This window comes from Arvicanthis niloticus, chromosome 21, assembly GCF_011762505.2.
Source record: "Arvicanthis niloticus isolate mArvNil1 chromosome 21, mArvNil1.pat.X, whole genome shotgun sequence".
NCBI lineage: Eukaryota > Metazoa > Chordata > Mammalia > Rodentia > Muridae > Arvicanthis > Arvicanthis niloticus.
The window spans coordinates 44,121,656-44,134,691 of NC_047678.1; the positions used below are offsets into that span (position 1 = coordinate 44,121,656).

The 13,036-nt window shown below is 36.5% G+C and overlaps 1 protein-coding gene across 2 annotated transcripts; it reads left to right on the top strand.

Moving 5' to 3' along the window:
- The first annotated feature begins 385 nt into the window (after nucleotides 1-385).
- LOC117693647 (putative C-C chemokine receptor type 3) lies at nucleotides 386-10,128 on the top strand. Of its 2 annotated transcripts, XM_076917381.1 has the most exons (3): nucleotides 386-497; nucleotides 615-669; nucleotides 7,031-10,128. In XM_076917381.1, the coding sequence occupies exon 3, from the start codon at nucleotides 7,042-7,044 to the stop codon at nucleotides 8,119-8,121; it is 1,080 nt and encodes a 359-aa protein (XP_076773496.1). In that variant the 5' UTR covers nucleotides 386-497; nucleotides 615-669; nucleotides 7,031-7,041; the 3' UTR covers nucleotides 8,122-10,128. The 2 variants fall into 2 exon arrangements, with proteins under 2 accessions (XP_076773496.1, XP_034340259.1); XM_034484368.2 differs by having other exon boundaries at nucleotides 386-669.
- The last annotated feature ends 2,908 nt before the right edge of the window (nucleotides 10,129-13,036 follow it).

The window sequence follows — 13,036 nt, forward strand, 5'->3', positions numbered from 1 at the left end:
AGGTCAACCTATAGTTTACATTGGTTGAGAGCTGCACTTCACATAGAAACTTCCCAGGTTTATCTTAATTGACTTCATGATAGCGTTAGGAAATGAATATCTGTTACAATTATAGAGGCAAAAACTAGGTATCCAGCAAGGCTGGCTCAGTGATTACCCTGAGATCATGCAGCTATGGAACCACAGTGGAAATGCAAACTCATATCTTTGCGCATTGTCAAAACCTTTACTGATGTGCTTGTCCACATATTTTTCAGTTGCTCCCAGCAAATTTGCTGTCTCATTCTTTCCTTAAGAGGAAATTCCCTCTCCCACAGTCTGCCCATGAGCCAATGATTATTGGGAAGTTGTTACCCGTACCTCACATAAAAAAATGAGCAGTGCCAAGTGGGTGAAGAGCCTGCAAGACAATTGCTGACTGTCAGCAGTATCCATCCATAGATAACTCAACTGAGAGCTGCGTATTTGCACTAAATAAGAAAACGGAACTGTAACAAGTTGGTATCTCTCTGAAAACTTGCAAAACCTGAGAAGCTAGCCTGTTTAAAACAGGAAGCTGTGTTGTTTACTACCTGACTGGTGTATGTGATCAAATGTTATCTCTGTTTCATTAGCAGTGAGACCTAAGTTACTACTGGACTCAAAAAAGGACTTAGCAAAAATCACCAGGTATCGTTTCTTCTTTTTATTTTTGTTTGGACAAGGACATATTGAAATTCAACAGATGTTTCTTAGAAGATATTTTCAGGTAGGCTTTCAGAACTCTAGGAAAGGAAAATCCGGTATATTAGTCAATGTAGCTGGGAGAATTACCTCCCAGAAATTGTGTACAGTAATTTAAAGGTAATATTTTGCAATATATTTCCATTTTCTTCTTGCTTTCCTCATTCCTATCCTTCTCGTCTCCCATCTATAATATGACACAACCTGCCAGTTGTACTATTCTGAACATGAACTTTATAACCGTTACTCAAGTTACATTATCTGTTATCAGCCTGTACTTCTTATAAATCATAAACCATGAAGAATAGCATCATTCCAAAAGTGTTACATTAGTAGCTAGTGTTTGATACTGACTTGTAAGATCATCATAAAAACGTAATCTATTGTGTGTATGTATATTAGCATGAAAATATATCCATGTATTTGTGTGTATACTAAGTAATAATGTGTTTAAATGCATAATTAATGTTTTTGTTGGAAATCAACTCTAAGTCAGGTTATTAGATGGTTTCATTGATGATTGCCATGGTGTCTCTGTCTGGATTAGGTTGGCTGTAGATCTGTCTCTGTTAGAGGTTAGAGACAAAAAAAATTCCATTTAGTGTTTTAAAAAAAACCCAATTTGGCTGGAGTTAGAAGTTAACTGGATTTGGTGAGTGCTTTGAGAGAGGGTGGTAGTCTTTAGTTACAAGTAGGTTGGGGCTCTAGCTTGTGAGTCACAACCCTTTTGGAAGTGGCATAGCAGCTAGCCTGGAAATTAGATATTTATATTACAATGAATAACAGTAGCAAAATTACAGTTATGAAGTTGCAGTGAAATAATTTTATATTTGGGGGTCACGACAACATGAGGAGCAGTATTAAAGGGTTGCAGCATTAGGAAGGCTGAAAACCACTGGGCTAGAGGGTCCTCTTACTTCTTTCAAAAGATGGTAATGATTACACTGAAGGTAGTCACTGAGTAATTTCTCTGGGAATAAGAAATGAGAGTACTCTGTGACTCAACAAGAAAGAAGTGAATATGCTCAGCGGAATAAATTAAGTAAAGGGTGTGGTCAGTGCACAGAAGAGAGAATATGGTGACTAATAATTACAATGTAAAAATCCCTCAACAGAATAGTAATAATAACAATAAAACAACTCTATATCCACTTAACTGGTCCAGTACATTTTTTTTGTTTTAGTTCTTTTGCATGTTGATGGGTGCTTCCTAAAGCTGGTATCATCACCTACAGTGCTAAGAATTTATTGTTGTTATACATTTCCTGGAAGCACATTGACAAAATGCATCAAGAGTTTTGGAGATGTTATTAGAGTTTGAAAAAGTGTCTTGGGGGAAATAAGTTTTAAAAGACAGAGATGTTTGTTGCTGTCTTATTTATAAAGGGTGTTTAATGTAAGTAACAGAAGGCAATTTCTTGTGTGTTGTCAATTATAATGCACATAGCATTTAGTAGAGGCACATAGTGTGTTTCTTGGTATGCTTACTAGAATAATTTGGCCTTAGTAAAGCTGAACATACTGGTCATGCTTGGCCATGCTGGTTACATTACTTTGCCAGTACAGATATTTTTCCCTATGAAAATATATTCTGCATAGCCATCTCATTCAACTAAATAACATCAGCATGTATGCAAAGCTATCTGCTACATTTGAAACAGCTGCTATTAAAAGACAATGGCCAACTTTGATCTTCAGTAAAGAGGGTTGGTAAAAGTCCCTGGCAGGAGCATGAAGCCAAGTCTTTCAAGATGAACTAACAACATCTTGAGATTTAGAACACTTGACTGAATAGGGTTCATGCCACTGAAGCAATATTTATCCATTTTTTTCTAAGTCAAATGACAATTAGAAATTCCAAAACAAATCTACAATATTATATAGATGAAAAAGACTTGCCTCTTATAGCAGGGATGGTTTAAATTTCTTAAGCCATCAAAGAATTTGAGAAAATCAACATGAGACAATAAAAAATAAATAAAATTTTTGTTCTTTTAAAGAACAAAGAAGAAATTCAGAATAAATATTCTAACTACTTAGGAGTATGTTGAGATGTATAGATTGTAGATCTGTATAATTTTAGTGTGATATATATTTGTAAACTTTTTATAATAAAGTTTATAAAATAAGAAGAAAACCCTTTTAAAATTATTTTTTTTGGGGGGGGGGGGACAGACATAGTTTTAAAGAACAGAACAGAAAAAAAAGACCAAAGTCTACTTTTGCATTTGTATGACTTTGATATTAAGGCATAGAGTTTCCTAAAATCAATCCAATTTTAGGAAAATTGAGTCTCTATCTCTGGCCCTTTTTGTTCCTGTCTCACTTTCTCATTCCCTCCTTAACTTCATTTAGGGCCATATAATTTTGGTAATCTTTACTCCTCATTTTGAAATGATATTCAAATAAACCCCAAGACAAGAGGATTAGTTTTCTCCACAAAAGTACATTCTCAAACTGTACCATTTTCCTTACCCAAAGTGTACCTTATTTTCCTGACACATATGAAAACCCGTTTTCATTATTATTTCTTGGGATTTTAGTTTAAAAAAATGAGGTAAACTTATTAATCTTGGCTAAAAATGTAGTTCAGTGTTAGAGTCTTTGCTTATGATATTCTAGACCCTAAGTTTCATTCCCACCACTGAACAAAAATTTGCTACCTTTATATTTATTTCCTGAAAAATGTGGAATCTCACCATTGCATATACTTCTCTCTATTATAATTTTTAATATAACACAGGACATGTTTGTAGATGGACTCAAACATCTATCTGCATGGGAGCAAAATTTATCTCTGTTTACACTTTTCAAATGATCACAGGACTCAATAATTTGTGTAGCTTTCCTTAATTTTTCATTCTTGAGAATAAAAATATTAAAATCATCAAGTATACAATATTCTTTCACAGGGAAGATTTACATCTTGTTTTTAAGAAATAAGAGAAAAGGCAGAGTTACTCTTTACTTAAAGGAAGATTGTTTTGTTTGGATTGGATATTTTACACTATGTAGTCATGCCTAGTATATTGACATTTTAGTCAGTGATGATAGCATGCCCAACTGTGGTCTCAGGAGATGGTGAGGGATATGAAAATTTCTATGTTGTAGTGATGCCACAACCTTTATAACACCATGGCACAGTGTACTGCCAGTGTGCACAGAGATCCTGTGAAAAAATCCTACTGTGTTGCCAGTTCTCTAGAAGGCTAGCAGAGGGTTGAGGGTGTAGCTCTGTGGCATGGCATTTGCCTAACACTGAATGTCTTGCATCCAGTCTCCAGAACCGCATAAATAAACGAACAAATTGCAAATTTACTTTGTAAAAGTACAGCACATACAAACATGAACTACTTACGCTATTTGATGTAGCTGCCTAGGTAAGTAGTTTGTACGGTTTCTAGACTATGTTTTAATTGTTATTTTAGAGTAGGCATCTAAAAATATGCTTAGGTTGTGTACTGGCATTATGAAATACACTTTATACCTTGTTTCAGCTGAAAGTCAGACTTTTAAAAAAACACAGTTAAAACTAAAAATTGCTTAGAGCTATGGAGGAAACAATCAGATCAATGGGCAGATGACAGATGATAAATTCATTGAAACCTTTAAAATCTTCAAGCTTCTTAAAACATATTTTATGGGGCTAGAGATCTGGCTCAGCATTTAATAGTGCTTCCTGATCTCACAGAAGACCTGGGTTTGGTTCCTAGCACCCAAGTGGCAAGTCACAACAACCTGTGACTTGAACTACCAGGTGACTTGATGTCCTCTTTTGACCTCCTTGGGTTTTTGTATACATGTGATACATATAAACTCATGAGGGTACACACATATACAATAATAACATATAAATACATGTAAAAGAGAAAAATGTACCTTGTGTATTTTCATCTGCATGTGTATATGCATGTTGTGCTTATACTACATTATGCATATACGTTGTGTTGTTAGCATGGCAGCTGTAGGTGAGTGCCATACACACAAACTAAAACTAAAATGAGCTCAAATTCCTTTTAATTCAAGTGATTTAAATAAATAAATAAATTTAATAAATTTTTTTGTATGTAAGATAAAGTAAAGATATCTTAAAATTATTAGTATGCATTTTTGTGAAGGCTGTAATAAGCCAGGCTGGATTGAACTTACCTGTTCGATGTTTAACTTAAACTGTGTATTATTTTCCATATATCAAGTATATCAACTTTCAAATTTCTCCTTTGGCAAGGAAATACGTTAAAATACTGACTGTATTTGTATACTCTGCAAAGTCTGCATGTTTTATAGATTTTGCATGTAATTGTATGTATTGTATTTGTATGTATTGTAGACATACATGTAATGTAGACATTGTATACATGCAAAGTCTAAAACAGTTGTTAAAAGTAAACAAACTACATAAATTTAAAATGTAAAGTTTTTAAGTGTACTTTTTATATAATTTAAAATACAAAGTCATTAAACATTTAAGTTATTTTAAGTAAGTTAAAATACAAGATCATTCCTAAATATGAATTATACATTTTACCAAAAGAACATGTATTTTGGCCTATTAATAAATATGACTGATGCTAAATTAGGGATATATGGCACACAATTTAAAATTAGTTTCTTCCTGAATTTTTATTACAATTTAGAATTACTAAAAGTTTAAAATTTTCCTTAATATAAGTACTTCCATGTTCAAAAATATGAAACCATGTGATTTTAATTGAAGAGCAATTTTAAAGGTTAGGAACATGTCCTTTTATTCAAAAATGATTTTGTTTATTTTGGAGATTTCTTAAAGCATTATTTCAAAACTAAAATTTAGGGAAAGAAAACAATTCAGAGAGAAATCAATAAATGAGGAAAAAAATAAAAAAATTAATGCACACAAGAATATATTCTGGATGAAAACAATTACTTGTAAAGTAAAAATTACATAAAATAATTTTGAAAGATAATATTTTGCTCTAAAACAATATATTCAAAAAATATGACAAAACTATGGGTTTAAACAACTCATGCAGCATCTTCCAAAGACTGTAAACTGTTAGCCTGAAATTTCTCTGTGTGATCCTGGTATTTGGAGAAACTTCAAAACTTGACTAGTTCAGATACTATTCTTTCTCAATTGAAAGAACCTATCTTTCAGGCTTTCAACACAGATCCAACTGGATAGTGAAAAATGAGAAAACAAGGTGCTTCCATGGCAGTTTCCTTTTGACACTCCCAGGTAACCCCCAAAGAAGGAAGATGTCTTTCCTAGTGAGTGTCCTTGTCTCCCAAAGTGAGACTCACAGGTTATCAGAAAATTTGGGGCCAACTAATTGTGCACCCAGCAAGCAGGAGGGACATTGAAAGACAGTCTGTCCAAACCATCCTCAGATTTCATGCCTTTCATGAAATTTCTGCCTTGTCTGCTTTTCTTCTTTCTGTGCTGGAGTCAGCAGTGTGTAGGAAAGCTGACACTGGTCCTCCAGCTCCTGGTCTAATAAAGTAAGTTGTATTAGAAAATCCACTTCTCATACCCTCCAGCTTGTCGTCTGTTTTTGTGAAAGAGAAGCTCTTGGGATATCATTGCTTTACCTTAGCACCACCAAGAACCATAGAAAAGAAGAGTCACCAAAGAAAATGATGCTTAAAATTATACTGATTTCAAAGTTCAACAACAACAACAATAATAATAATACCAACTAAATCATCAATAGCTAGATTTAAAATGTTTATATTTAAATTACTGACAAGTGGATTGTTTACAGATATAAATTAATACTCTACTAAACTTTAACCTACTTATTAGAGAATTTCAGATAAATTACTGTCTCAATAAGCATCAGTTTCCCCATTAAGTATTTTGAGCATGTTCATCCAAGGGCCTAAGAGAGGTGGTTATGGTTACTAGAACAAGACATTTATATGAAGATTATGATTTTGAAACTCATCATATATAAAATAGAAATTCCCAAATTCCTTGAGGTATGCATTAGTAATAATAATTATATATTATGCATGGGTCATATAATTATTATTCTTTTCACTCTTCAGTTCAAAATGTTGAATTCCCTCCTTCAAATACTTTCAGAAATTAATATTCCTATGATTTCCCACCACCTGCGGCATTTCTATTTTCTTTTCTATTATGAATCATGATGACTTTGAGAGCTACAGAGATCTTTTTTTCTGGCCCCCTATCCATAGCATTTCAGATATATCTTGAAATTTGTACTGAACAAATTCTAACTTGAGTCTCTTAATGAACGATCGAGTGATATGTTTCAATGGTTAATTGTTTCTTTGTTTTTTTAATTTTTTTCTATCACAGAGATAAGTAGAATGGCATTCAACCCAGATGAATACAGGACTGTTGTTGAAACCTTTGAGACCACACCCTATGAATATGAGTGGGCACCGCCCTGTGAAAAAGTTAGCATCAAAGAGCTGGGGTCATGGCTCCTGCCTCCACTGTACTCCCTGGTGTTCATCATCGGCATCCTGGGCAACATAATGGTTGTGTTGATCCTCATAAAGTACAGGAAGCTACAAACTATGACTAATATCTACCTGCTCAACTTGGCAATTTCTGATCTTCTCTTTCTCTTCACTGTCCCATTCTGGATTCACTATGTTCTGTGGAATGAGTGGGGTTTCGGCCACTACATGTGTAAAATTCTCTCTGGGTTTTATTACCTGGCTTTGTACAGCGAGATCTTTTTCATCATTCTGCTGACAATTGACAGGTACCTGGCTATTGTCCATGCTGTGTTTGCCCTTCGAGCCCGAACTGTGACTTTTGCTACTATCACCAGCATCATCACCTGGGGCCTGGCAGGACTGGCAGCATTGCCTGAATTTATCTTCCATGAGTTCCAAGACAACTTTGGAGAGCTTTCCTGCAGTCCTCGATACCCAGAGGGCGAAGAAGACAGCTGGAAGCGTTTCCATGCTCTAAGAATGAATATCTTTGGTCTAGCCCTTCCTCTCCTCATTATGGTTATCTGCTACTCAGGAATCATTAAAACTCTGCTGAGATGCCCCAATAAAAAAAAATACAAGGCCATCCGGCTTATTTTTGTTGTTATGATGGTCTTTTTTATTTTTTGGACCCCATACAACCTGGTTCTTCTTTTTTCTGCTTTTCACAGCACGTTTTTGGAGACCAGCTGTCAGCAGAGTAAACACCTGGACCTGGCCATGCAGGTGACTGAGGTGATCACCCACACCCACTGCTGTATCAATCCAGTAATCTATGCCTTTGTTGGTGAGAGGTTCCGGAAACACCTTGGGCTCTTTTTCCACAGACATGTGGCAATCTACCTGGGAAAATATATTCCATTTCTTCCTGGTGAGAAGATGGACAGAACAAGCTCTGTCTCCCCATCAACTGGGGAGCAAGAAATCTCTGTGGTGTTTTAGGTGGGCAGAGAAAACTGTCTCTCATTCTATGGATTGGAAGATGAAGCAAACACAAACACATTAAGTCAGTCACAACGACTTCTAGCTCAGTCATTTGTACTTTTCATACAATGCTGATGCTCTCAAAGACCTGAAATCACACATAATGAGAACAGAATATCTTCAAGGACCACCAAGGTCATTACTAGAGGTCACGTGCTGGCCAGTTGACAATTCAGCCAACATGAAAAGGACAGCTTTTCTTAATTCTCTAAAGAGTTCCATATGTTATGATTCACTTAAATGTTAAGTAATCCATTCAGGACAAGTAGGAAGGTTTAAAAAGTATTTAAACTTCTACTTTAGCCAGGTTTTGACATCAGTGAAATGTTTCACATAATGCATTTACTTCATTTCCTAACATAAGTAGTTTTTTTCTTCTTAATGAATGGCTTTCTTTTTCCTCTTTCATTATTATTATTTTCGTTTGTAAATAGACTATTGCTTTTGCAGGAGACTGGATGTTATATCTTGTTTAATTTTTTTAAAAGTCAAATGAAGGCATTTTTTATATTAGTGACTGAGAACATCTTGGAAGGAACACATTGTCCTCCTAAATGCCAGTTTTATGTTGAAAAACAGGCTGGGGTCATCTGTATTGAGAAGTCCAGGTGTGGTGCTATCGTCAATTCTTCCTAGACTTGACATCATAAGAACCTGGAGGGTATATTGACACATGCACAGATGACTCCTATTATAGGAGAAGAGTTGAAATTTGGAGATAGACATTAAGATTAACAGATAAAATAAGTAAGACTGGAAACCCCTTTTCACCTGCCCTCACATACCAAATAGAGCATGTACAAGAAAAGTTCATGACATCACACAGGAAGAAGTTGGCACTATGCAGATTACCCATGAATGATAAGAATTCATATGATAGAGTGCTTTGGGGTGTCTATCTTTTCCCAGATCATTAACCTACTTCTATTCTGTATGTCTATCATTATCTATGTGTTCATTATTCTGGCAACAAGACCCTAGAAATCTCAGGAGGTGCTCTCTCAACTCAAATGTGGACTTACAGCACCACCCCAGAGCTTATGATTGATGTTTGAAGTGAGGCCTGAGCATCAACAACAGGTTTCAAGGTGATGGCCATAATACTTGTCCCGAGATCACACTTTTAGAATTATGTTGTAACCGTGATGCTTTCAGAGACTCAACAATTGAAACTGAGAATTTCACAACTGTTGTGGGAGGAATATATGGGCCCTTTAGATGGTTATGATAAGGTTATATGTTATTATGGTCAGCTGATAAGATATGTTAGTCTATCTGAAACATTACAATAGGAGAAACGTATAGTTCTATCTGTTTATCAGTTTTATACAGTTGAGCTTTTCTTGAGTATATGTATTTAGTACTCTGAACTAGAAGCTTCGAGAGACACAAAGATGAATGAGGAAAAAATGGACTGAATATGGCTCAGGTCCCTTTCTCTCATTCCTTTTCTTTCTCCTGATTATAGCTTTTTAGGGATGTAACTTTTAAGCTTTTTACTTAACCTGTGCTTGTAATATGACACTTTTCTTCTGGGTATAACATGGTCATCTTGTGGTTATTTTAGAAGTAGAGATTACCTCGGTCTAGTATGCATGACAGCTATTTGAGCAGAACAATGTAGAGGTAAGTTAGACAGTAGTGGTGCTATTGTAGCTACTGATACTCCACAGTAGAAGGAAATCTAGGGTCACAGTACCATCCTCTTGTATTCCAACCATTCCTCTCTTCTGCTGTAACGTGCACATGATCTTGTTCCCAAGATTTTTCATGAGAAAGATACATAAGATTGGAAGAGTCACTTGAAAGTGTGACTCCATGATTGCATTTTCATGAGGTCATTATTCGTGATGGGATAAAATCTTGTGATGAGAAGGCTGTTTGAGGGTAACTCACTCTTTTAAGTATCCCTTCAATAGTGTTCATTAAGTAGGTTCAATAAACTCATTGGTTTGCTAAGTTGAACTTTGGTGGAATCATTGCTTTGGTTTACAATTTTATCCTTATCTGCGGTGAATATGTATTTGTTCAAGATAAGTTAGCAAGACAGTTTGTCGTTTTCTAGAGAAGATGTAGACAATGTGTCATAAACCCACCAGCTGCTCGTCTAACACCTGCCTGTCAAGTTTCAGGAATGGGATGTCAAAACACTGCTTTGGGTTAAGTGAGGAATCCAATGTGTGAGAAAAAAACATGAACCATTTCCTCATAAGACCCGAGTCAAGTAGGATAAAGAGGAAAGGAACAAAGGAATCCAGTGCAAAGGGGCTCCTCTTCTCTGGGAAGAAGGGAAAGAGGTAATAGAAGAAAAGATCTGTGATGGTGGGAATGGAAGGAAGGGAAAGAGTGGGGCTGTGATCAGGATGTAAAGTGCATAAAATGAATTATTAAAAAAAAAAGAGAGAGAAAGGATTTGTAGAATGCTCAATTCAATGGGGAGAGGGTAAGGGCACACCAGGAGTGGGAAGAAATATGGGATGGACAGATCAGGATAGGTCATGAATTTCAGTCAAAACATCTCAAGCTTTGTTAAGAAGGCAAAAAAAAAAAGTCTATTGAAGAGTTCAGGGAGATAAGACATTCAACCCTAGGCATTAAAAAGATATGGCAATAAGTAGAAGGTGGTCCGGAAGCCTCAGAACTACCCAAGGTGGTGAATTAGGAAGTGAGTCAATAGTGGAGGGAAGGTAAGATTAGCAGGTGATAACAAGTGTGAGAAACACACCAAGGAGAATCTGACCAAGGCACAGCCTGAAGAAAGAGCTGAAGCACTAAAAGAAAAGAAATCCATGTCTGAAAAAAAAAAACCAGTGTATTCAGCTTTGCATTACTACAGTGGAATATCTACAGTAATTTATAGAAAGAAGAGGCAAACTGAGATTATGCATCTAGAGATTCCATGACAGGACTCAACAGCTCTAAATTTCGGGCCTCTCATAACAGTGGAGAGCATGTGTTGGAGAAAACCACTTACATATGATCTAAGAAGATGACGGGGTCCCACAATCCCTTTTGGATCCTAACTCAACTTCCTTAATGCCTGACTTTCAATAGTCCCATTGTGGGGACCTAGCTGTCAACATATGGACTTTGGAACACACATGTACATCCCCACGTGCGTGCATACACACACACTGTTACTTTTAGATTCACGTGCCATTCTATAGAAAACATATGAAACCATTGCCAGTGACTAGCTTTAAGAGGAATACAGTTGCCTAAAGAACAGAAAAAAATGGGTTGGCCTTTTGTATCGTTTGGATTTTGAGTCATGGAAACACATTTCTTGTTAAAAATAAATAAAGTCTTAGAATTACACTAGAATATAAAAAGTTATGTTTCTGCTTGGATATTAAGACCCAGGCATTCATCCTCACATCATTAGAAGCTTCCTGCCATAAATTTACACTCTGACCTGGAACAACTTATTTCACTTCTTTTAGTCCCAATGTCTTTGTCTGGATAATAAACGAATTGGGGGAGAACATCTTCAGGCTCCTTGTATCCCAAGTAGACTCAGATTTTGTTAAGCAATTAGAGAGGAGGAGGAGGAACTGACAGTTCAAGTTCTGTAAAGAAGATTGCAGAAAGCACAGGAGAGAAGAGTGATGGAGATGCACCCCCATCAGCAGTGGGGCAGCCATGACCCCCATTTATGGTAAGTGGTATATTAAGGATGTCATTGCTCTTATCTACATTTGGTCATGTGCCACCTGATGTTTACTCAATGCTTACCATGTCCTCCGCCAAGTCTCGAGGAAACAAAATTGCACACCCTGAAAAGTTTCTCAGAAGTTGAAAATCTTTTGTGACTTCATGAGACTTTTGTACCTCAATGTGACGATACAAAGTTATAGGACTGCATAAGTATTCTTTTAGATCTAGAAGAACTGCCTCCAGTTGAAGTTAAAAGGACAGTGAGGCATCAATATACTCTGGAAGTGCTGTTGATTCAAATCATAGCATCCAAACTCCAGCTCTCTGAGATCAGGTAGAGTAATCAGTAGGACTTAAAAAATAGTAGAGACCCAGGACCAGGCTGAAAAATGGGAAAGAAAGGGAAAAAAATCCCATGATTTAATACGTGTATATAAGCATAGACATGAGTGTCATGTCTAGCACAGCTCCAGGAACTGGCCTGACTGGGAATTAATGGAATGAAGAAAGGAAAAATAGACAGACTGATGTCTGGGCACAGAGAAGCTGGAGTCAGGTGGGCTTGGGTCTCAAATGAGGAAGACACAGCGATTCAGAAGCTCAATTACAGATGCTGACAAATTGACTCCAACCTTTCTCAGATGAAGTTCTTTTCTTCTCACCATCTCTTTACTACTGCTGCAGTAGAAGATGGTAACACTAGAGGGCACTGACCAATGACTATGCCTTGACCACAGTGAGCCCCATGCAGTGTCATCATGTGCCAGGAAAAGTGGGCTTTTGATGATAGTACAAGACAAAACACTAGGAGGTGCTATTTGTATCCCCAGGAACTGTGTGTTGCAATGACAGCAGGAAAGTGTGACAGCATGCAGAAAATTCTTTATTATCTGGGTCAATATCTCCTTTCCTCCGAGGCAGGGCTTTGTTAAGGCTGGTTGTAGCTCAAGACCTATGGAAGAGAAAGACAAGACCATGAAGCCCATCTTCATTCTATTTTCTGCTGCTTGAGGATGGATGGAGCCTGGACTTGCCAGTGCATGACTGAGACTTTGTAATATGCAGGGGTTGTAGCCTCTAACGGACATGGCCCAATTCATATTCTGAAATCTGACAGTATGACCAACAGCTTTTTGGACTAGAGGAACTAGAAATGGATAGAGAAGCAAGGAAGATGTGTTTATTACTCAATTCTATAAGTCATATTTTTTGTGTA

Bases quoted from the DNA above. Each gene is read 5' to 3' on its own strand.
- LOC117693647 (XM_034484368.2), top strand. From the start codon at position 7,042: ATGGCATTCAACCCAGATGAATACAGGACTGTTGTTGAAACCTTTGAG.